Source organism: Biomphalaria glabrata, chromosome 4 (assembly GCF_947242115.1).
Source record: "Biomphalaria glabrata chromosome 4, xgBioGlab47.1, whole genome shotgun sequence".
In the NCBI taxonomy this organism is placed as follows: domain Eukaryota; kingdom Metazoa; phylum Mollusca; class Gastropoda; family Planorbidae; genus Biomphalaria; species Biomphalaria glabrata.
The window spans coordinates 25,206,853-25,231,942 of record NC_074714.1 but is presented as its reverse complement, the minus strand read 5'-3'; the positions used below and the strand labels follow the sequence as shown (position 1 = coordinate 25,231,942).

Below are 25,090 nucleotides of genomic sequence, written 5' to 3'. Positions count from 1 at the left end.
CATGTTTCTTTGTTTGTTGTTTATGGCATAAAGCCTAATTGGCTAAATTTAAATAAAAATAATACAATTTTAATTACAGTACCGGTAGGTATCTATTTCTTGTTCCTGAAGTTTATTTGATTCTAGCTCTTCAGTATCAAAAACCAATTGATTGATAGTCATTCCTATTTTATAATCCGGGCATATTGTCTCTGTGGAATATGAGAAGGAAATTATGGCTTCAGGGAAAATATGGAAAAATTGAAAATTCATTTTAAGTTTAAGAAACATTCATTCCATTTGACAGACTAAACTAGAAAAAATACCGGTATCTATATAAAATACTTTAAAAAAAAAAAAGACTATTCCTTCTTACATCTGTAATCTATTTTTCGGTTAATAACTAATGAAAGTTATTATTAACCCCGCCCGAAGAAAAATCCTGGTTAAGCGAATGTATAACTCTACTCATGGAACTATACTAACTTTTATAACATTCTAAGGATAGGCAAGCTCATTGGCATCAAGCGAAGCAGCCTCAAAGCCAATTTTTTGGTACGTATGTCTTTAACCAGTCACACAATTTTTCATCTCTGCGGCAATTATCCATGTTTTACTTTGAAGTTCCTTGCTAGTAAAATTTGAGTGCCAGAAAGGCCTACTGGTAGTGCAAACAAAAACCTTTGTGATAGTTTCTCATTGGCTTAGTAAGATTCAGCCTGACTTTTTTCCTTTAGCATAATCTTTACTTCCTGCTAGTTGGTTTTTTTTTAAAAGTATCACACATTTCTGAAGCTTTGAACTTACCATTCTACACTTACATCGTGTTTCTGATAATGTTTTAAGGCAGGGGTGGGCAAATTGCGGCCCGCCGAGTGCCTCATGCGGACACCTAAAGAATTCATGTATGCCCACACATTACACATAAAAATGCAAATACATATTAAAAATAAATAATTTTAATCTATTGAAATTATTGAAACATTTGATTCTTAATGAAGAGGCTAAGTGAAACTTGTCTCAGTGTTATTGTTGAAGTACACCAGTGTTTTTAAAAAAATAAATTTCAGAATTATAGTTTTTTCGCTGTTTATTTATTTTTTTTTGAGGGGTGGCTACCAAATTCACTTCGGCTAGGGCCTCCAATTATTTTTATTTCTTGATGCCAGCAAGTGAAATATGGTTTTGTCATTTTTCTCAGCTGAAAGGTGAAACTATTTCTAGTAAAAAATGGTAAAAAGTACAAGAATAATATGGATTTCTTGATGGTGGAATTGGAAAGCCAATTTTAAGACGTCAAGAACTTGGAACCAGTTTTCAATACTCTCAGCTCACCATTTAACGCAGAAGTTGATTCTGCTCCAGATGTCATAACTCCAAGCAAAGTTTGATCTGAAAGAGAAGTTCCAGTTAGTTCTTTCGCAGGAGCTTCATGGTGCCAGAAGCTGTATATCCTCACTTTAAAATACCTTGCTGCTAAACTTTCATATTTTTTAAAACCACAATCATCTGTGAGCAGGTCATGTTGAATGACTGTAATTTGACAACAGTCACAAGAAAAAAAACAACTAGTCCCTATAAACATGCCCATTACGGCCCAGTATCAGTTTTAATTAGGGTTATCCCCCTTTGCCCTAATTGCAGCCCAAATCGCGCCCTAATGGGCGCGCATACCGTTTGCACATTGGCGTCATTAGGTTCCCATAAGGGACCAATACGGGCAACCCTAATCGTGCCAATATCGGCCCAGAATGGGTAAACCCACTTCCGGATTCATTGGGGATTTCCAGAATCGCGCCCTAATCAAGCCCATACTAGCCCCAATGGTTTAGTAACTGAGATTTTCATTGGGGTTTAATTAGGGATAACCCTTATTGTGCCATTATCGGTCCAATGCTGGCCTGAATGGTTTAGTAACTGAAATATTTATTAGGGTTCAATTAGGGATAACCCTTATTGTGCCATTATCGGTCCAATGCTGGCCCTAATGGTTTAGTAATTGAAATATTAATTAGGGATAACCCTTATTGTGCCAATATCGGTCCGATGCTGGCCTGAATGGTTTAGTAACTGAAATATTTATTAGGGTTCAATTAGGGATAACCCTTATTGTGCCATTATCGGTCCAATGCTGGCCCTAATGGTTTAGTAATTGAAATATTAATTAGGGATAACCCTTATTGTGCCAATATCGGTCCGATGCTGGCCTGAATGGTTTAGTAACTGAAATATTTATTAGGGTTCAATTAGGGATAACCCTTATTGTGCCATTATCGGTCCAATGCTGGCCCTAATGGTTTAGTAATTGAAATATTAATTAGGGTTCAATTAGGGATAACCCTTATTGTGCCATTATCGGTCTGATGCTGGCCCTAATGGTTTAGTAACTGAAATATTTATTAGGGCTCAATTAGGTATTATCATGCAAATACTGTCTCCGATGGTTCAGTCATTAAATTTTATTATGGCTTAATTAGGAATAATCTTTAATGTTTTTCAATACTGTAGTTTAAAACAAATTCATTGGTGATTTTTTGTTTATAATGCCCTTTTTGTTCAAATGCAGCTCAATGGTTTAGTATGAGATTTTTTCCTTTTACAATAGGTTTACTTTCACACTGATGATTTAGATCTAGCAATAGAATTATTTGACATAATTGTTTGGAAATTATAATAATTGAATCAGTGCATGATTTCTATATACATCTAGCTATAATGTCAACATATTTATAAAGTAATGGACAAGTTAAATTACATTTTTGGGTTTGAACACTATCAAACAATACAATTTTTGGTAACGTACTATATAAGACTTGCATGCTCTGATCATTTATTCTTAAATCAAACTTACACAATTAACTTTTTTTTATTTTTTATTCATGGAATAATTAACCAACACAAAAGACAAATATAACAGCACAAACAAGATATCAAGACAGCATTTTCATTCAATTCTTAGCATTCTTTACAAGCTGACTTCAAGACTGGTGGCAATAATTCATATTTTGACTTCCATGCAGCAGCTGGAACAAACAAACAAACAAATAAATATTATAGTCATGTAATAAAACTACCTTCAAGCTGTATTAATAAAAAGAATCTAACAATTAAACATCAGAAGACCTTACATTTATCTATGTGGACATACTATTTAATGGTTATATTTCCAGCCCTTGATGATAAACGGTGCTCAAAAATTAGGTTGCTTCTAAAGCCTATTAAGCAACACAAAAATTAATGGTATTTCAAAATTTGGAGTTCAATCTTCTCCTTAAATTAAATGTTATGAATTGGTGTCAGCAAATGTGGCACTGGTATTTGACTATGCTAAAAGTGCAATGGCAGACTAGATTGAGCTAGGCTTCAATTCATTCAATATTATATTTTGTCCAATTTATTTATATTAACTTTATCACAGGCTCTTACTAATACAACTATATTCTGTTGTAATTAGAGTTCTATGGTAATTTTAAAAATAAGTTGGCTGAAAAGTTATTCTAGAATTAAAATAAACAATTATCACAGTGAAACTTAAAAAAAAACATAACAAAAAAAAAAAAACCACAACCAGCATATTTCAAAATTAGGATAGCATTTCTTTATTTACATTTAATCAATTCCATCCCATTAACAATTTACTTTCAGATTGCTGATCAGTAATCTAAAAGCAAAATTTAATTCTTACCTTCTTGAGCAGGCTTGCTTATGAAAAGATGATGAACAGCATCTGTACTGCATGCATAGGTTATTATTAACCTAAAAGATTAATGTCAACTTCCCCTAAAGAAAATGTGGCGATCTGTTAAAAAAAAATAAATAAATAAAAACATAAAAAATGTTTAAAGAATGCCAAAAAAAATAATATTACAATAGAGGCAAAACACAAAATGTTTAAGGTAAGGTATACAAGAAGGATTGTTGCTATATAATGACATTAGGTCAAAAACAATTCTATGTAGGCCCTATTTTCATTGTATAAATGTTCATTATAATTTTTTATGCAAATTAATAATGAACTTAAATCTCAGTAAAATTACAAAAAGCTGAAGATATTGCTCTCGAACATTGTTTCACAAGATTAACATTTATTTTACATATTTTTTTTATTTAATCGATTTGATCTCATTAAAATTTTCATTTGGTTTGGGGGGGGGGTGTCACCGATCAGTAATCTTAAAGAAAAATTTATTCTTCGTACCTTTTTGAGCAAGTTTCCTCATGAAAAGATATTGAACAGCATCTGTAGTGCATACATAGACAATTCTTATTGTCAGCTGCCCTTAAAGAAAACTGGCATTCTAAAAAAAAAAATTAAAAAAAAATAAAATTACAATAAAGACAAATCCTGAAATGTTTATGGTATGGTGTATAAGAAAAACTGTTGCTATAGCCTAATGATGAGACTCTGTATTTTTTCTTTAACAGTATCCACACAATGAAATTTTAAAAAGCCTAAGCCTTAGCTAAGCCTATAGAATGAATCCTAGATCAAATTGTAGAAAAATGTATAATATAATAATTAGTATTAAGACCTCTAGATATTCTAGCTAGATCTAAATATAATCTAGATCTATGTCTAGTTAATAGATTTAGAATTTCTAGATCTGTATAGATCTATTTAATTCTATTACATAGAGCCTAGCCCTAGAGTCTTTAAAATTTACAAAAAATAAATTTACAAAATATAAAACATATATTGAGTATTGGTGAATAAAGATCTAATGCTATCTGGACCTGGTTATGTGGTATGCACGATGGACTGTTTGGTCGCCTCGTTGGTCTCTGCATGGTCGTCTGGTTCATACCCTGCAACTGCCATCACTTCCCTAAGCTCCTTTTGAGGTTTAGACTACCAAGTAGATATCTTCAACTCTGAAGGAACATTTAAAAAAAAAAAAAAAAACAATGTCAATATAGGGCTATAGTCTATAGCAGCTATAGGGTTAGCCGTTAGTGGCGTTAGTCTATTATATAGGCCTATAGGCCCCTTATATAGTTTTACTATATATATACATATTTTTCTAGACATATCTCAATATCTGATTTTAAAACCAATATAAACGTTTGATTTTATTTATTTGTGTAAATTTAAACATTCTAAACTCTAGACTAGATTTTCAAGATCTGGAGTGTAGGCCTAATATTGTACATTAGTCTCTACAAAGTAAATATCTATATTATAAGATTATAAGTCTATAGGTCTATGACTATAACTAGTTACTAGATCTAGAATTATTTAATCTAAATGACCTATCGCCTATAGTACTAACTATAGCCTATAGTATGAAAAAATTAAAGATTAGTCTGTATTAACAATATATTAAATATTATTCTATATCTACTAAATTTTCTAATAACATCTGAGATCAATGGGGAGTGAGTTCCAAACCTTTGGTCCATGCACTGAAAAAGCCCGCAGTCTGTAGCAATTGAAGGAGAAACGTGGCACCACTAAAAGCGTTGAGTCCATTGAGCGCAGGGCTCTCTGGGGGAGATATGGAGTGATCAGTTTGCTAAGGTAAAAGGGCATCTCATTGTTATATATACACTAATGACAAAGTGTGGCGACCTTGTAATCGATTCTTGCTTTCACGGAAAGCCAATGGAGTAGCAGAATCTCGTCTTGTTTTTCTAAGGACTATTCATGCAGCATTGTTCTGAATACGTTGCAGCTTGGCTATTTTGTCATCAGGTATACTTGCTAGCACGTCGTTGCAGTAAGATAAGATAAGATAATTTTATTGATCCAATCAAATGGAAATTCAGTTTGACTACAATTGACAACCTCAGGGTAACCACTTTGCAAAAACAATATGGATGAAAAATTCAAACAACATTCACTCACGAATCACGAAACACATAAACATTCACAACCAGCAATTTATGAGTTTGACTTTGTGTACTTCTTGATGACAACAGCTGATCTTGTAACACTCTGGCTGATAGTGGGATACTAAAGGAGTTTTTAAATCTTTCTGTTTTAGTCCTAATGGAAAGGAGATGACCACTTCGTTCAGATCTTATGTAACAGTGGTTTAATGGGTGCAGGTTGTCTTTAAGAATCGTGAGTGTTTTGGAAATGCATCTTTCTTGAAAAAGCTCTTCAAGAGATGGTAGCTGTATTTGAGTGATATACGATGTCTAATAAGTCTATTAAGTCTATGCCTTTGTACCATTGAAGTATTACCATACCAGCAGGTAATGGCAAAGTTGATTAGACTGACTGCTGATAGTTACTGTGTAGAAAATTTTGATTATTGTTTTGTCTATGTTAAATTTTCTTAAATTTCTGAGATAGAAGAGTCGCTGGTGAATTTTCTTGTATATGTTTTGACAGTGTTCAATCCATTTCAGTTTGTTGTTGATAATTGTACCTAGATATCTATATTCTTATACTTGTTCTATGGTTTGGTTATTTATCTGAATTTCTGCAATATGGTCTTTGTTTTTCCTAAAATCAATAATCATTTCTTTAGTTTTCTGAACATTTAAAAAGTTATCTATACACCATTGGTAAAAGGTGTTAATTGTTGAATGGTACATATTTTCATCACCTGCAATAAGGCCTATGATTGCTGTGTCATCAGCAAATTTTATGATGGGAGTGTCAGCTGATGAGCTCTGAATGTCATTTGTGTATATGGTATACAATACTGGTGACAGGATGCACCCCTGCAGCGCTCCAGTGCTAAGCTCTCTCGTGTATGACACATGCACGTTCACTTTTACATATTGTGGGCGTTGTCTAGGCTGGAGAGTATGAATGCCACAGCTAGCGTTTTTGTTGACTCTATTGTTAAATATGGTCGGATCTGGCCTAATCTGCGCAGCTGCAGATAAAGACCCTTGCAGAGCTGACTTATGTGTGAGTTGAAAGATATTGTTGAGTTGAAGAAAACTCCAAGATTCCGCACTACATGGACATAAGGAACCTGGAAGTTCGTGATAAAAAGAGAATCTGTATTTTCGACTTTTGAGACGTTGTTCCGAGTGCAATCTTAATTATTTCTGTCTTGTCTTCGTTCATCTTGAATTTATTCTCAACCATCCAATCGCTCACCCTTGCAACGGTACCACTGATTTTCTCTGCCAGATGCGACACCTCTGAGGGTACTGAGGAATCGTATAACTGTGAGTCATCGGCAAAGAAATGGTATAAGATGCCTGTTGGCTGTATGACACCGCTGAGTGGATATGTATTGCTGGAATTACCAAACACACTGGAAATTGTTTTAGGTTGTTTTTTTGCATGTTCATCATCCGTTATACAGATATTATGTTTGATATAGGAATTTGTTGTTCTATGAAGTAGTCCTTCAAACATTAAATATTAATTAATTAATTAGCCTTAACCCCTTATGTATCATTGTAAAAGTTTTCGCAAAGAGCAGTTTCTCTTGTATTTCTTGACCTTTCACATATGGCTCAAATATGAGTAGGCGGAACTGTTTTCACTAACAGGAGAAGGGACGAAGGCGTGTAACTATTACCTAAATCAGTACGCTTTGACCAGGAAGAGCTCATTAGCCTTGACTTGCTACCCACCTAGCAGAAGGAAAACTGAATTCAAAACTCTTCTGCCTTGGGAAAAGTTTCGTGGGTCAACCCTGAGAAAATAAGTAGCCAGCAACCCTCAGGCAGTTTGCAGCACATAGCGCTTACACCCTGTCAGAGCCTGTGATGCCACTGATCCCAAACTGTATTAATAAGTCGTTTGCAAAGAATTACAATTAAGAAACTTTTAATGTTATAACTCATGCCACTGATGTGCCCTTGAACTATATTGTTGCTTAAAGAAATTATTTTCATAATATCAGATGTAGGTTTGTGTAAAACAGTTTTTAAAACTACAATGACTGGTTTTATCTATAGTGTTTTCCAAATTTTGCTAGCAGTAAAGAGATATTGTAAGAAGCTTGCAAACCATCATCTACTCTATATGGTGTTGAAGAGAGATATTGTGGGTCCATTCTGAACTTCATCTTTGAGTGTTCGAAAGTTTTTAAAATCTTTAAATCTTTTTATCAGGGTGGTATCATCTCAGATGATCCTACAGTGTAATTAGTTTCATATCATCATAAAAAGGCACTTAGGGAACCGCTTGTTTGACAAGGAAGGAATGAATCCCAATTTTAAATACAATCTACATTTCTTTTTGTTATATATTAGTTACAAGTAGACAAAATTAAGCTATTTAAATAATATTTAAATTATAATATTTAAATTAAATGCAACAATTTTTCATTTGGATAGCAGGATAAATAGTTAAAGGATTAAATAAAGTACAAATCATATATATTAGTGTATGAAAGAATTACATCACCAGACCTGCTTAATAAATGAATTTTATTATCGTAGACCCCCGTGGATATCTCATAAACCCCCAATTTATTTTTTCAATTTGTAGACCCCTTGGAAGTCTTCATAGACTCCTGGGGGTTTATATAGACCACTTTGGGAATCACTGCTCTAGATCTATTATATTAATTAATTGACATTAATAATATTATAAACTATAGATTTATAATAATGCCATAAATCATATCATATGAATATATGTATTCTGTATTGAATTGTATTGTCATGTGTATCTAAATCTGCATTATTATTACCTTTAGTAGCTTTACCTATTCCTTAATCTGTTGGACCTTTGGGGCACCATCACCATGTAAGATTTGTCAACTGTCTGTCTCCATTCCTCTCTGTCTTTTGCCTTAGAACCTCTTTCAATGATTCAATGGCAAGCCTGTTGTGCGGTTTGTGCGCTGGACTGCTGTTTGGATTTATCAATGGTCCTGGGTTCAAACTCTGCCTGTTCCCATCCCCCATCGTCCTGCGGGAGGTTGGACTAGGAAGTATTAAACTATATTCAACTCTAAAGGAACATCCGAAACATGTAAAACATTTTACAAACAAAAAACATTTTACAAAAATTTTTTTTTATGTTGTCTTTCCATTGCTTTCTCTGTCTTCCTCTTCTTCTTTTTCCTGATAATGTTCCCTAAAGGAAGGTTTTTACAAGACCTGAAGACCTTGTAATATAACCATAGATTTTTAGCGTGCATGGCATGGTGCTGTGAAAACTGGTGCACAAATAGCAGAGGACAAGAGAACAGCGCTGGCAGAGAAAAAAGCAAGCCCAATGACACTAGCTCCAGCTGGAATAACCTGCCCAGTGTGCATTCAAACATTCTGGGCTGACATAGGTTTCACCAGCCACAGGAGGAGGCACAAAAGCCCAGTACATAGCCCTAAGCCTTCGGGATGACAAAAGTGATCATCATCGAACCACGATGGACAAACTTTAAAAGAAATTTGAATTATTTATAGATCTTGATTAGATAGTGATTGATATATATTTTAGGACTATCTACCTACATTTGATATTTTTTAATTTTGAGTAACTTAACAAAACTTCTGTCTATCATATCTCTACATTCTTGTTTCTATTCTGACGCTTTTCTTATTTTGTTAGTCACCATGGCAGATAAATTATCAGCAGATGTTTTCAAAGATGAAGATTTTGAATGTGCCATATCAGAGCTGGACAAACCTAATCTGGAAGGCTGGGAGTTTTTTGTGGAATCACATGGTGTTACTATTTATAGATTGTTTAATGAGGTAATTTATAGAAATAGAATTGTAAGACTATTTTACTTGTTTTAGTTAGAACTTAATCAGTATCCCTTTAATAATACATATTCTTTTAGAATGCTTTACAGAAACATATAAGAAGAGTACTATATATTAACTATTTCTTTCAGAATAATATTCTTAACAAACATAATAACAGAGAATTATCCTAATATTTTATTCAGAAACATTTCATTAAAGATTTAAATCTCTATTTTTAGTTAAGAACGTTTTGGTTCTTATAGTTAGTAATATATAGGCCTATATCTTTATAAGGCTTTAACATTGAGCCCAAGATTGTTCTCTTGACAACCCCTTTCACTCAGTGATAAACAGAACAATTTGACTGCTAACCAGGATTTAGTTAGCACCTCTGGCTAACACAATGTATTTCATCCCCTATAGGGCTAATGTGCCTGAATCTGAAGACCAAGCACCTATTCAATAGTGTTAGAAATATCAAACACTTTGAAGGTGACCCAAAGTTGAAAACTAAGCAAATATTAAGCCATTAAATTAAGTGTTTTTGCAATAACAGTTACAAAATAAATGTCATAATTTGTTTTCCATGGAGTGCTCAAAAGTATGGGAAAATAATTTTCTTTGAATTAGATCTATTTCTTTGTAACAAATCAAACACAGATATTTATTCTAGTAGATTGAATATTCTGTTGTACTTGGCATTAAACAGCAAGCATTTTATTCTTAGTTTATTATCCATATTAGTGAGTATTAGTAATTAGAAATGGATTATCCACAGAGTAATTAGATGCAATTCAAATTTTATTATTGTAATAAGGATATATTTTCTATACTAATAATTTACTGTGTATATTTGTTTTATTTTAGAAAAAGTAAACATGATTGCAATCTATATGGCATAATAACTTTTATTTTAAGTTGCAAGTATATAGAATAGCAAACAATGACTCAGAATTAATTTTAAAAGATGTTGGGTTTATACTGAAATAGTTAATGTGGATTTATTTATTTGTATACATTTTTGACTAAACAATTAACATAGTTACATGGACTTAGATCCTCCATGCCATTTTTGCATTGGGCACAAAGCTGTCATTGGCAATGTTTGAAGCTTCTTCCCGCCTGGCGTCCACTACTCTGAGGTCCTCCATAAAAGTGTAGCGCCAATTTATACCTCATATCAGCCTCCATGTTGTTTCAACTCTTGGTATGCATGATTCATTCTGTCAGAGGACATATCCCACAAACCTCACAAGATGCTTGGCCACAGCCTCATTAAGTGGTAGGGTCCCAGTTCAGTTATGATTTCTTTGTTTGAGACTCGATCTTTGTAACTGACTCCACATTTAATCTTTTCTCAATTTTGGCAGATGGCTTCCATATCTCCCATGCATATGTTGCTTTTGGGATGAGGATTGTGTTAAGTAGGTGTATTTTTGCCTCAAGTCCAAATAAAAAGTTTCTATGTTTTGCTTTTTATAGTATTTTTTTTTCTTTTGTTGTTTTTTCTTAAACCTATAACTTAAATAAAATATTGTATCAGTCCTCAGGATTATATCAATATAAAGTGTTTGGTGAATTAGATGTAGAGCCAGATATATGTGCTCAAGTGTATATGGATTTAGATTATCGCAAAAAATGGGATAGCTATGTCAAAGGTTTAATACATATTTTTCTTATTTTAAAAATCATCATAAAATAGTTTTTTGTCTATTGGTTTCTGTTATATTTTATAAAACAAATATTTGTGTAAATTGTTATTATGATAAAATAAAGGTTAAAAAAATCCACTTCAAAACAAATTAAAAGAGAAAAAAAAAGTTTAAAATTTTATTTTTTTAAAGCAAAGAAATGCTCTTTATTGTTGATTTCAAAAAAAGCATGTATAATTATCAAAAATTTTGTTTTTTTCTTTCAGAACTTGAAGAGAAACAATGTGAAGGAAAACATTTAATCTACTGGGAAGTCAGCTATCCATTCCCTCTATGGAACCGTGATGTATCCTTTTCTGAATATGGAAGTGTAGCTCATATGCTCATGTATTCCTCAGTTCATTGTGTCTTTAAAGACAATTGAATGATAGCCAATTTATGACTGCCTGCTCTGGCTGTAGTTTTTGATGTTTCTAAGTCTCTCTTTATCTGGGTATTGACAGCTTAAATTTACCTCTTCCCTTATGCAAAGCCTTTTGTTTCCTTCTTCCATCCTCTACAGAAGTTCTAACCTACACAATGTTAGCCATGATTATTAAAGACTATGACATTCCTCTTCACTTCACCGCTTCACTTATCTGTGAAGTAGAGTTAGTAAAGACAGTGGAGCTGATGATGATATACTAATTTGGATCAATAAAGCCTTTTCAACTCTTCAAACAATCAGGTGCTTTAAGTCACTATCTCTACATAACAAAATACGAATCTATAATACAAACGTTAAGTCTGTCCTTCTATACGGTTTAGAAACTTGGAGAGTCACTAAAACAAATATGGAAAAGCTCCAGACTTTTGTTAACAGATGCCTTTGCCGGATTTTAGGAATTAGGTGGCCAGAAAAGATAACTACTATTGATTTGTGGGAGAGAACTAGACAAAAGCCCATAGCCCATGACATCACAAAACGGTGGAGAGGTGTGGTAGCGGCCCTATGCTCCCCTGGGAGTATACAGGATTAATGACGAACGAACGATGACATTCCTCTGTCTTTGCAATAGTCTTAGTAGCTGTCTCAAGCAACTCATTTGGCAGAAATTTTGTGTTAATATTTTCTGTCTCACAATCTTTGTTTGTCGATGTTGTGCAAATCTTTTTATCTCTTTTATGCACAAGTGAAGAAATAGCTTGTGATTTTATGTGTAGCATCTTTTTATGGTATCAATCGTTTATTGATTCCAAGGGGAAGTGATGTTAGAAATTGGCGTTGTAGTCTTAGCTAAGATGAAAGCTAAGCCAATCTAATCTAAAATGATACTTTTTTTTCATTTGCTGTCCTTTTCATTACTCACTGTAGAGGAAGTCCAATGGACGTCTTGACCAAATGAGACTTTTAATTAGAAAGTTTGCAGGAACAATGACTGGTCATGTGGTATCTTGGACTTGATTACATTTATTCATCACACCCTTCTGACATACTGGTTAATGATAGACGCTTACATACGTTTGAATCTTAATTCCAACTCTAGTATATTTATGGAAGGGAACTCAAGATTGTGGAGAAAAATGGCCTGAAGATTTGGGCAGTCATGGCCAAGTCTGTGAATACACCATCAGTCCCAGAAAGAAGTGGTATTGTTAGAGTGGATGACTATCTGCAGAGTGCTGTATTGTGTTCCAATGGCAAACAAGGGACCAAAGGTAAGATGAAAGTATGTGTAATTTTTAGCCTAAAGATACACTTAAGTTATCTTATTTTAAAATATTTGTTTTTGTTTTCAAAAGCGTTCATGCACTACTATGACAATCCAAAGGGCAACATTCCAACGTGGTTGATTAATTGGGCTGCAAAGGTAAATATATATCATAAAAATAATATATAAGTAAAGGCCTAATAAAGAAGCTATAAATCTCTGAATAGAAAAAGTATCAATGTTTTTGATTTGTCTGTAACTTAACTACTTTTTTTAATGGAAAAAAAAAAAAAAATGTGCACATTCTCTTCTCAAGAGCACAATAGGTGCCTAATGTTAATTATGGTCCCCCCCCCCCCCCCCCCCCAAAAAAAAAATACCACATCGTTCTCTAAAATGTATCAATGAAAAAGTTCTAAGTTGACTGTTGAGAATGCAATTAAGCTGCGAGTTTGTGTATTTCATATCTACTGGAACCATTTTATTATCTTTTATGAATTTGTGTATGGTGCCCCCACTGCTAAGAGGAAAGGAAACCATATGACATATTCTTCATGCCTGTCTCAGATTTACCCGATTCTGATTGGAGAGGTTTGAGAAACCACAAGCTCTTGATTTGTGGGGAAACATACCTAGAAACATTAAACATTGCAGGGTTTCTATCCAAGTCTTATAAACAGGATAATTGAGTCTCTTAAATTAACACTTCTCTTCAACTATCACTCAGAGTTTGATGATGATGATATTGTCTTTCATAACTTTCCTGATATAATTATATATGAAAAAACGCTCCTAACACTTTTAATCTGTATAGCCCATTCTTCAAATAATTCATATAAACAAAATTAAAAAAAAAACATTCCCCCAAAATCAACTATTTCTCTCTCAAGTAATCCCTTAATTAAATGCTATTCAATCAAACAAATGAAATAATTTATACTTTGAGTTTTGATTTGGTCTAAAACTGTTTTGTATTTAATCTGACAGACTGGTGTCCCGCAGTTCTTGACAATGATGCAGGCAGCATGCAGAGATTATACAAAATATTTAGAATCAAAGAAAGGAAGCTGATTTTTGTATTTTCTAGTTGCAGATTTTTTATTTTTTTGTTAATAACATTTCTGTGATATATTTTACACACTAGTTGTTAAAGGATGCACTAATTTTAAGTTTTTCATCATATATTCTTTATTTTTAGAAGTGTTTTTTTTTTTATTAGATGTAAAATATTTAATTGTTTTTGAACTCTATATTTTTGGATTTTCTTTTAAAGGGAAACTTTGACAGTTTAGACAATTTTTGATGTGTTTTAAGTTACTGATAAAGGAATATATTATTCTTTTCATTTTATTTTCAATAGTAGCTTAGTACTGGTATTTGATGTTTTTCTGACATAATTTTTCTGTGCATCCAAAACGGTCAGATTTTTTACAGGTTTCTTTGTGATGTCCGAATCGCTTCAATGTGTAGCCTATGTATATCTACCAGGTTGTTAACATCAATTGGACTTGCAGCCTATTTACTTTTTGGCAGGGAGGGGTGTGCATGAAAATGTTACTTTTTTTTCTAAAGTTGGTTATCTTAATACTTTTAGATCTATATAACTGTAACAGTGACCATAATAGCTGTGACTTGGCCATCACTAAGCCTAACAGCCACTGTAAGAATGAAGTAATACGATTGGTTACGATTGATTCACTTTCAGTATTGTTGAGGGAAGTGACATATGCTCAACCTAAAAACAAAATCTCAAAGAATGCTTTTTTTTTTTTTTATGTCAAGAATTTACTCTCTAATTTATTAAATAAAAATGTTTCTAGGCATTTAAATAACAAATGGTAAAATGTTTACTATTACAAATAGATCAAATAAGATCAAAACAGTCACGCACACTAAATTCACTGTAATATATTTGAATACAAATACATGGATGTATTGAATCATTAGTTCAATTAGATGTAAGAATTAAAAATTCTTGCCAGTTCCTAGAGTCTGAAGTGTTTCACAGAATGTCAGGTCCTATCAGTTCCTTGATTGTAAAGTGTTTCACAAAATGTCAGGTCATATCATTTGTTTTTCATGTCAATATTGCTCTCAGTTTTATGTGATATTATTTATTATGCTTCATTAATCTTTCAAAAAGTTCATTTGCTATGAATTATTATGATAAAATTGAAATAAAAGTATCATTCTGTAACACATTGTTTCATGCCCTTTGCCAAGGGATTTATGTAAGTCAGTGAAATATTTGTCATTAAGGGCAATATACAACAATTTAGTAAAGGAAATGTTAAATCTGCATTAAATAATTTGCTTTTATTTTCAACACAAACATTTCCACTTGGTTATTTTTAATAATAAATAAATTCAATATGATGTATTTAATCATTTACTGCATTAAAATTACACAAAAACAAAATAAGAGGTAGAAACAAAGCATGATCATAACATTCATATTCTCCGCACAAATCTCTATTACACTTAGTAAACATTGTATTAATAACAAGAACTTTGAAATATGAAACAGTAGAATATAAAATTTTCTAAAATGGAAAGCTTCAATAATATCAAATAAGGAAGAAAAAAAAATAATGACAGTAGTTTCCAGAATTTTTGGAAAAAAGAAAGACATTTTAAACTAATTATATTAATGCTATATTTAATTTACCTAATAAGGATAGCATATTGTTTTTACTTAGATGAACTATGAAATACTTTTTTTGTACAACTAATGCTCAACTAGTAGAGTAGGGCACTATACAATACAGTTTAAGAAATAGGTATCAAAAGCTTATGTTGTCATAATATCCTGTTTTTTTTTTTGTGGTATGTCATAATTTTTGTTTTATTTAATACAATGTGTTTTGTATTATCTCTACACCACTTTGTTTCTTATAACTATTTGTCTAGTTGAAATAAAACACTGCATTACTATTGCAACTGGTTTAATAATTGCAAAATATACAAAATAAAGAACTTTACACAACTATTGGATGACGTTTTGTATTTAATACTTGTTCTAGATTTATTAAGGTGTGATTGGGATCTTAACGTCAAATGGTTGTAATTCACAATGGTTGTAAGTTGATCTATACCTGTAATTTATAAGATGTCTTAAAATGCTACTTTATTGCTTAGGAAATATAATATTAAACATAGACCAAATACAAACTTCACATCAGCTTATCTGTACATTTAATAGTATCAATAATGTATATCCTTTTGAAGCTTATTCATATGCACATTTAATACTGAAGTCCTAGATCTACTATGTACACATACAAGTTTTTAGCATTTTACATTTTTCAAACACAAACAGTTTTCTATGTATAGAAAAAACCTGGGAAACAATGACAAAATATGTCTTGATCATAACATCATTCAACAATACTGATTACTATTGGTAATACTCTGAATGAGTGAAATATCTATTTTTCATAACAATTCAAACACACATTTTTGTAAAAGTAACACCAAGTTATAACCAAAAAAATCAGATCCAAAAAAAAGTATTTTTTTAAATTTGGGACAACATTCATTTTTATTAAATATAATTTTTAAAAAAATTATAACTCATAAAGAAAAGCATTAGCTTGGAATGAAATAATTAGAAGGAACAAAAGGCAACTTTGTCACATCAGCATCTATCATTTTCTGACGCACTTCAATTTTGACCTTGGTGCCATTCTTGGCATAGGCTGTCTTGACATAGCCCATGGAAACATTGATGTTGAGGGAAGGTGACGGACATCCACTGGTCACTTCACCTATCAACTCTTTTCCATCTTGAGAGTAAATTTTGGCATGACCTACAAAAAAAATCTTACTATTCAATTGTGTATAATAAATATATTAAAAATGCTTTAAAAAAAAAATTAAATCTTATACTTATATATTAGGCGTAATTGTATCAATTAGTTTGGATCAGTCATTTAATTAAATTTGTAACAGATCTAGACTAACAATAATTAATACGTGTGATTAGAAATAGTTTTACCAATTGTTTTTCTTTAGCCAATTTTCATGCTTTTAGTTTCTCAATGATCCCATCACTTTTCTGGACCAGTTGGGAGAAGGGGGGAGGGAAGAAAGAAGGAGGGCATCTGGGTGAATGTAACTGTGATCACTTTATAAATGCATTTTGTAAAAAAAAAAAGTTGTACAATTTGAACTTGAGGGCTCAAGCCAATACACTAACAACTGAGCTAGCGAAGTGCTTATAAAGAATATAATTTTTTATAATTATCTATTGTTAGTTTCAAATGACCTAACTCTTTCTCTCTGTAATTATTTTTCTCATTCCGATAGTATTATTCGATTTGCTCATTTGTATTTCACACTATCCTGTTAGGAATAAGCTTCAATAACTTTTTTGTTTGTTATCAGAAAATGTTATATTTCGTATTGAGTTATAGGACAATGCATGCTCTTTTTACACAACACAAATTAAAGTTTTTCAATCCAAAAACCAATTTAGTTTAATGGGAGTCAAGTCAACGTTGGCATCGTCAATTAGGAGAGAAAGAGCTAATTCTCTACACAAAGTATAAGGGGACTAATTCCACTTATACCACATGTCAAGTACAATTTTTTTCCCTTGTTTGATACCAAACAAAATAATTACCAATAGTTAATTAGCTAATTGGTTAATTTTTTAAATTGATTCTTGTGTTGTCAGGTAAAATAAATATTTGTGCAAAATTTCAGCTTGATCCGAAATTGGGTGTGGGAGAAATATTGTGTACAAACTTTTTACCAGACAGGCATAGTGAGTTGATATAAGCTTTGTAAAAATAGAAAAGTATTCAAAACTGGCATTAAAAACAACTAATAAATTTATCTTTAGGTTCTATTTCAAATTGAAAATATGAAGAAAAAAGTATATAAAATAACATTAATGAGCCGAATTTCTTCTATAAAAACGTACAAGGATGCAATTAAACAAAAACATTCTTACTAGTTCAAAATGGCATTTGAAAAAAGAAATTCTAAACAAAACTAGATTAAAAAATGACTGAAGTTATTTTAAGAACACTTGAATCATACAGCTGTAGTTTTATGAAAAAGAGTTTGTTGCTGACTGCCAATGAGAATAATACTTAGTATGATACATGTTAAAGAGTTTCTAAACCATTTGGATATCAGGAGGATGGTTCTTCAACATATTTAAAGACCAAAAGAACTTACTCAGGATACAGGTTTTAATTTGAATGCCAAGAAAAAGAGGAGATTGCGGGAGTGAAAGAAGAGTGAAAGAAAGCTTCATAGTCACTCACACTTAGCATCAGATCAACTTTTACACTTAGCATCAGATCAACTTTTACACTTAGCATCAGATCAACTTTTACACTTAGCAACAGATCAACTTTTACATTTAGCATCAGACCAACTTTTACACTTAGCCTCAGATCAACTTTTACACTTAGCAACAGACCAACTTTTACACTTAGCATCAGACCATCATTTATACTTAGCATCAAATCGACTTTTACTATTCATTGCAACAGCTCTAAGTAAAAACAGAAGGCTAAAGTAGAGCTAAGTTAAAGTAGATACAATAACAAAATGATAACAACTAACCTCTCACTGGTATCCCAGTAGATGTGAAGCCCACTCTTCTTTTTGTGGGTTTAGACTTGATCTGTTGAAGAATTATTTCAGCTCCTGGAAAGTCAGCTTTTGCCCTGCGACCTTTGCCTTAATTGAAAAGAAATGAAAAAAAAAATTAAAGTTTATATTTTATGCTTCTACACTAGTGAAAATGTGACATTTTTAGCAGCCCACGAAAGGGGAAAAGATCTCGTAAACTAGAAAAGATAGTGAAAATCCAACATCATAATATTTTAGACCATTCAAAGTTCTGATGCAATGGCTACTTTTTACTTTTCTAAAAGTGAAAAATTTAATTTTTTAAATCACTTATGCAAGCAGTTTTTCATAAAAATACACCACTTTTACAACTATTCACTATTAATAGTAACAAACACTCTTTATTAGGGGAGATAGGAAAAAATATTTTTGTAAGGAAATGTTTTTTCTTGAGGATTTGAATAAAAGATTGACCCTTTACAAAACAAGAATAAGATATTTATTCTAAGACATCAGGCCAGGTTCACATGTAACTTCACATTCACTTTCACCTATCTCTTTGGTCTGCTGGGGCACCACACAAGATCTGCCAACCCTCTTTCTCCATTCTTCTCTGTCTTTTGTCTTTGATAGAATTTCATTCTGATATTCTTTCTGAAAATATTGAAACCTGCCTTTTTACATGCCTGGGTGGACCACTTTGGGGGCGATTTTGAGTTTGTATTTCCACACAAACTGTCTTTGTAACCTTGTTTATTTTACATAATAGATCTAGTTTAGTTTTGTAAATTTATTAACAACAGAAATGTAATAACAGGTAGTATTTTTTAATATGTTAAAATTTAAATCAGATCCATTCTTCAAGTGCAATACTCTTGTAAACTAATTAGACTATGTTCTAAATAAAAAGTAAAAAAAATACAGAATAGAAATAGAAAATTAAATTTATACAACTATTTTCTGGCAACATGTTTTTTAAAGGTTATAAGTTTTAAATGGCATTATTGAACTATTTATTAAAAAGCAATAATGTTTAAGCCCAACATACTGTGACACCATGTACACTGAAAGTTAAAACTCTTGATCCAAATAACTAAACCATTAATGGGAAGCACATCTTAGGACAAAAACAATACAAATTTGAGCACTCACTAACAAGCCATGTCAGATTGGCTTCCACAGGTGTTGTTGTCTCATCAATATCATTCCCGTACAGACAGAGACCAGCTTCCAACCTAAGACTGTCTCTGGCACCTAGACCAATCAACTGAACAGGAGCTTTAGGTGATGACATCAGTGAAGACAGAACATCAACAGCACAATTGGATGGAATGGAAATCTATGAACAATAAATAAAAAATTGTTTTATTCCTATCAAAAAGTTTATACACACTAAAAACATTGGTGCTTTTCATTTGTACCTTGGAAGAATATTGTGTATTGGCCATTTCTTGCTTTCTGTTTGTTCATTTAACCATAAACAGATAATTGTTTAGGCTAAGATGCATTCAATGGCTCTTTCATATCCCTCTCATATCCCACTTTTCATAGTCATTGATAGAATTTCGAGTGAGGTAATGCTGAACATGGAAAAGCACACTTGCCTGTTCGGTCTAAGCTTACAAGCATAGGTGAGCTTATTTACAACTAAATTTCTTGTGTTATGACTTAGTCTCAAGCCACAAATCAAATAGCAATACATTAAACCATTACAGCTGAAATCATACATTCAATAAAAAAAAAAAATTTTCCCAACAATTCTTTTGATGACCATCAAATACAAGTATTTTGTTAAAAAGCTTAAAATGAAGAATTCATTGACAAATGTCTCTAAATAGTAGATCCATTTCATGGAATTCAATGGATTCAAGAAAATGAAAAGGTAAAGAAGAATATGAATGATATTGGAAATGTGGATAAAAAAGCAAATGGATGAAAAGCATTAAATAATAATGATAGCACATGCTGCACTAAGAATTTCTTGTGTTATGACTTAGTCTCAAGCCACAAATCAAATAGCAATACATTAAACCATTACAGCTGAAATCATACATTCAATATAAAAAAAAAAAATTTTCCCAACAATTCTTTTGATGACCATCAAATACAAGTATTTTGTTAAAAAGCTTAAAATGAAGAATTCATTGACAAATGTCTCTAAATAGTAGATCCATTTCATGGAATTCAATGGATTCAAGAAAATGAAAAGGTAAAGAAGAATATGAATGATATTGGAAATGTGGATAAAAAAGCAAATGGATGAAAAGCATTAAATAATAATGATAGCACATGCTGCACTAAGAATTTCTTGTGTTATGACTTAGTCTCAAGCCACAAATCAAATAGCAATACATTAAACCATTACAGCTGAAATCATACATTCAATAAAAAAAAAATAATTTTCCCAACAATTCTTTTGATGACCATCAAATACAAGTATTTTGTTAAAAAGCTTAAAATGAAGAATTCATTGACAAATGTCTCTAAATAGTAGATCCATTTCATGGAATTCAATGGATTCAAGAAAATGAAAAGGTAAAGAAGAATATGAATGATATTGGAAATGTGGATAAAAAAGCAAATGGATGAAAAGCATTAAATAATAATGATAGCACATGCTGCACTAAGAATTTCTTGTGTTATGACTTAGTCTCAAGCCACAAATCAAATAGCAATACATTAAACCATTACAGCTGAAATCATACATTCAATAAAAAAAAAATAATTTTCCCAACAATTCTTTTGATGACCATCAAATACAAGTATTTTGTTAAAAAGCTTAAAATGAAGAATTCATTGACAAATGTCTCTAAATAGTAGATCCATTTCATGGAATTCAATGGATTCAAGAAAATGAAAAGGTAAAGAAGAATATGAATGATATTGGAAATGTGGATAAAAAAGCAAATGGATGAAAAGCATTAAATAATAATGATAGCACATGCTGCACTAAGAATTTCTTGTGTTATGACTTAGTCTCAAGCCACAAATCAAATAGCAATACATTAAACCATTACAGCTGAAATCATACATTCAATATAAAAAAAATAAATTTTCCCAACAATTCTTTTGATGACCATCAAATACAAGTATTTTGTTAAAAAGCTTAAAATGAAGAATTCATTGACAAATGTCTCTAAATAGTAGATCCATTTCATGGAATTCAATGGATTCAAGAAAATGAAAAGGTAAAGAAGAATATGAATGATATTGGAAATGTGGATAAAAAAGCAAATGGATGAAAAGCATTAAATAATAATGATAGCACATGCTGCACTAAGAATTTCTTGTGTTATGACTTAGTCTCAAGCCACAAATCAAATAGCAATACATTAAACCATTACAGCTGAAATCATACATTCAATAAAAAAAAAATAATTTTCCCAACAATTCTTTTGATGACCATCAAATACAAGTATTTTGTTAAAAAGCTTAAAATGAAGAATTCATTGACAAATGTCTCTAAATAGTAGATCCATTTCATGGAATTCAATGGATTCAAGAAAATGAAAAGGTAAAGAAGAATATGAATGATATTGGAAATGTGGATAAAAAAGCAAATGGATGAAAAGCATTAAATAATAATGATAGCACATGCTGCACTAAGAATTTCTTGTGTTATGACTTAGTCTCAAGCCACAAATCAAATAGCAATACATTAAACCATTACAGCTGAAATCATACATTCAATATAAAAAAAATAAATTTTCCCAACAATTCTTTTGATGACCATCAAATACAAGTATTTTGTTAAAAAGCTTAAAATGAAGAATTCATTGACAAATGTCTCTAAATAGTAGATCCATTTCATGGAATTCAATGGATTCAAGAAAATGAAAAGGTAAAGAAGAATATGAATGATATTGGAAATGTGGATAAAAAAGCAAATGGATGAAAAGCATTAAATAATAATGATAGCACATGCTGCACTAAGAATTTCTTGTGTTATGACTTAGTCTCAAGCCACAAATCAAATAGCAATACATTAAACCATTACAGCTGAAATCATACATTCAATAAAAAAAAAATAATTTTCCCAACAATTCTTTTGATGACCATCAAATACAAGTATTTTGTTAAAAAGCTTAAAATGAAGAATTCATTGACAAATGTCTCTAAATAGTAGATCCATTTCATGGAATTCAATGGATTCAAGAAAATGAAAAGGTAAAGAAGAATATGAATGATATTGGAAATGTGGATAAAAAAGCAAATGGATGAAAAGCATTAAATAATAATGATAGCACATGCTGCACTAAGAATTTCTTGTGTTATGACTTAGTCTCAAGCCACAAATCAAATAGCAATACATTAAACCATTACAGCTGAAATCATACATTCAATATAAAAAAAATAAATTTTCCCAACAATTCTTTTGATGACCATCAAATACAAGTATTTTGTTAAAAAGCTTAAAATGAAGAATTCATTGACAAATGTCTCTAAATAGTAGATCCATTTCATGGAATTCAATGGATTCAAGAAAATGAAAAGGTAAAGAAGAATATGAATGATATTGGAAATGTGGATAAAAAAGCAAATGGATGAAAAGCATTAAATAATAATGATAGCACATGCTGCACTAAGAATTTCTTGTGTTATGACTTAGTCTCAAGCCACAAATCAAATAGCAATACATTAAACCATTACAGCTGAAATCATACATTCAATAAAAAAAAAATAATTTTCCCAACAATTCTTTTGATGACCATCAAATACAAGTATTTTGTTAAAAAGCTTAAAATGAAGAATTCATTGACAAATGTCTCTAAATAGTAGATCCATTTCATGGAATTCAATGGATTCAAGAAAATGAAAAGGTAAAGAAGAATATGAATGATATTGGAAATGTGGATAAAAAAGCAAATGGATGAAAAGCATTAAATAATAATGATAGCACATGCTGCACTAAGAATTTCTTGTGTTATGACTTAGTCTCAAGCCACAAATCAAATAGCAATACATTAAACCATTACAGCTGAAATCATACATTCAATAAAAAAAAATAATTTTCCCAACAATTCTTTTGATGACCATCAAATACAAGTATTTTGTTAAAAAGCTTAAAATGAAGTATTCATTGACAAATGTCTCTAAATAGTAGATCTATTTCATGGAATTCAATGGATTCAAGAAAATGAAAAGGTAAAGAAGAATATGAATGATATTGGAAATGTGGATAAAAAAGCAAATGGATGAAAAGCATTAAATAATAATGATAGCACATGCTGCACTAAGAATTTCTTGTGTTATGACTTAGTCTCAAGCCACAAATCAAATAGCAATACATTAAACCATTACAGCTGAAATCATACATTCAATAAAAAAAAAATAATTTTCCCAACAATTCTTTTGATGACCATCAAATACAAGTATTTTGTTAAAAAGCTTAAAATGAAGAATTCATTGACAAATGTCTCTAAATAGTAGATCCATTTCATGGAATTCAATGGATTCAAGAAAATGAAAAGGTAAAGAAGAATATGAATGATATTGGAAATGTGGATAAAAAAGCAAATGGATGAAAAGCATTAAATAATAATGATAGCACATGCTGCACTAAGAATTTCTTGTGTTATGACTTAGTCTCAAGCCACAAATCAAATAGCAATACATTAAACCATTACAGCTGAAATCATACATTCAATAAAAAAAAATAATTTTCCCAACAATTCTTTTGATGACCATCAAATACAAGTATTTTGTTAAAAAGCTTAAAATGAAGTATTCATTGACAAATGTCTCTAAATAGTAGATCTATTTCATGGAATTCAATGGATTCAAGAAAATGAAAAGGTAAAGAAGAATATGAATGATATTGGAAATGTGGATAAAAAAGCAAATGGATGAAAAGCATTAAATAATAATGATAGCACATGCTGCACTAAGAATTGAAATGAAAAAAAAAACAAACATGACTATCTACAAATTTTAATCTGTTTTATTAAGAACCATATCCAAACCTTTAATTTTTTTTTTCACAGATATTCTTTGAAACAGTTGGTATATGAGCTACTATTGTGCATCTATGTGTCCATAATAAATAGCAACAATATTTTCATGTAGCAAGATTAAGATTTTAAGGATCTTATTTTACAATGTACAGGTACTTTTTCATCCTACACATATTCAGGTGTTGAAATAGTTGTTAATGTTCATTTATATAACTTACATGCTCCTTTTAAAAAGAGTAATAAAATCTAATTAGAGACCAATTTAAAGTAATGAATCTACCTCAACACCATCTTCTCCAGTGTAGCCACAACGTGTTACTCTGCAGCCTTCTGCCCCAAAAACTTTTGCAGAGATAGTTGTCATAAAAGGAAGACTATTCAAATCAAAATCCAAACCAGGTTGTAAAACCTTTTTCATACTGGGACCTAAAAATAGGTAAATTATATCATGTAGAATACTGCTAAAAATTATTGTAACTTGAGTACCAAAGATTGTAATAAAGTCATTATTAAAAAAATTATCTAGATTTACTTTGTCAGAAAATAAAACAACTTTTAAATATGCTTAAAATTTTGAGAAATATCAATGAACTACCCAGTCAAGCATTAC

The 25,090-nt window shown here is 31.2% G+C and overlaps 2 protein-coding genes and 1 long non-coding RNA gene across 11 annotated transcripts in view; 1 reads left to right on the top strand and 2 right to left on the bottom strand.

Moving 5' to 3' along the window:
• Nucleotides 1-2,834: 2,834 nt before the first annotated feature.
• Nucleotides 2,835-5,503, bottom strand: LOC106069539 (uncharacterized). Of its 2 annotated transcripts, XR_008777491.1 has the most exons (5): nt 5,369-5,503; nt 4,714-4,851; nt 4,178-4,277; nt 3,665-3,778; nt 2,835-3,002 (listed from the first exon to the last, which is right to left on the bottom strand). It is a non-coding gene; the product is annotated as an uncharacterized LOC106069539 (long non-coding RNA). The 2 variants fall into 2 exon arrangements; XR_008777492.1 differs by lacking the exon at nt 4,178-4,277.
• On the top strand, nt 5,356-15,926 carry LOC106078923 (phosphatidylcholine transfer protein-like). 7 transcript variants are annotated; one of them, XM_056026499.1, is made up of 7 exons: nt 5,356-5,497; nt 9,455-9,600; nt 11,138-11,252; nt 11,513-11,592; nt 12,773-12,944; nt 13,029-13,096; nt 13,925-15,926. In XM_056026499.1, exons 2-7 carry the CDS (start codon nt 9,460-9,462, stop codon nt 14,006-14,008), a joined length of 660 nt encoding a protein of 219 aa, XP_055882474.1. In that variant the 5' UTR covers nt 5,356-5,497; nt 9,455-9,459; the 3' UTR covers nt 14,009-15,926. The 7 variants fall into 7 exon arrangements, with proteins under 7 accessions (XP_055882474.1, XP_055882473.1, XP_055882477.1 ...); XM_056026498.1 differs by lacking the exon at nt 5,356-5,497 and adding an exon at nt 5,533-5,671; XM_056026502.1 differs by lacking the exon at nt 5,356-5,497 and adding an exon at nt 5,872-6,177.
• The window catches only part of LOC106078919 (aminomethyltransferase, mitochondrial-like), a 16,939-nt gene continuing 6,546 nt past the window's right edge, over nt 14,698-25,090 (bottom strand). For both annotated transcript variants that reach the window (XM_056026492.1, XM_013240007.2), the window contains exons 6-9: nt 24,761-24,906; nt 19,679-19,865; nt 18,518-18,634; nt 14,698-16,746 (exon numbers count right to left, since the gene is read on the bottom strand). In XM_056026492.1, coding sequence (XP_055882467.1) covers nt 16,526-16,746; nt 18,518-18,634; nt 19,679-19,865; nt 24,761-24,906 — 671 coding nt within the window. In that variant the 3' untranslated portion in view covers nt 14,698-16,525. The remainder of the gene's footprint in view (nt 16,747-18,517; nt 18,635-19,678; nt 19,866-24,760; nt 24,907-25,090) is intronic.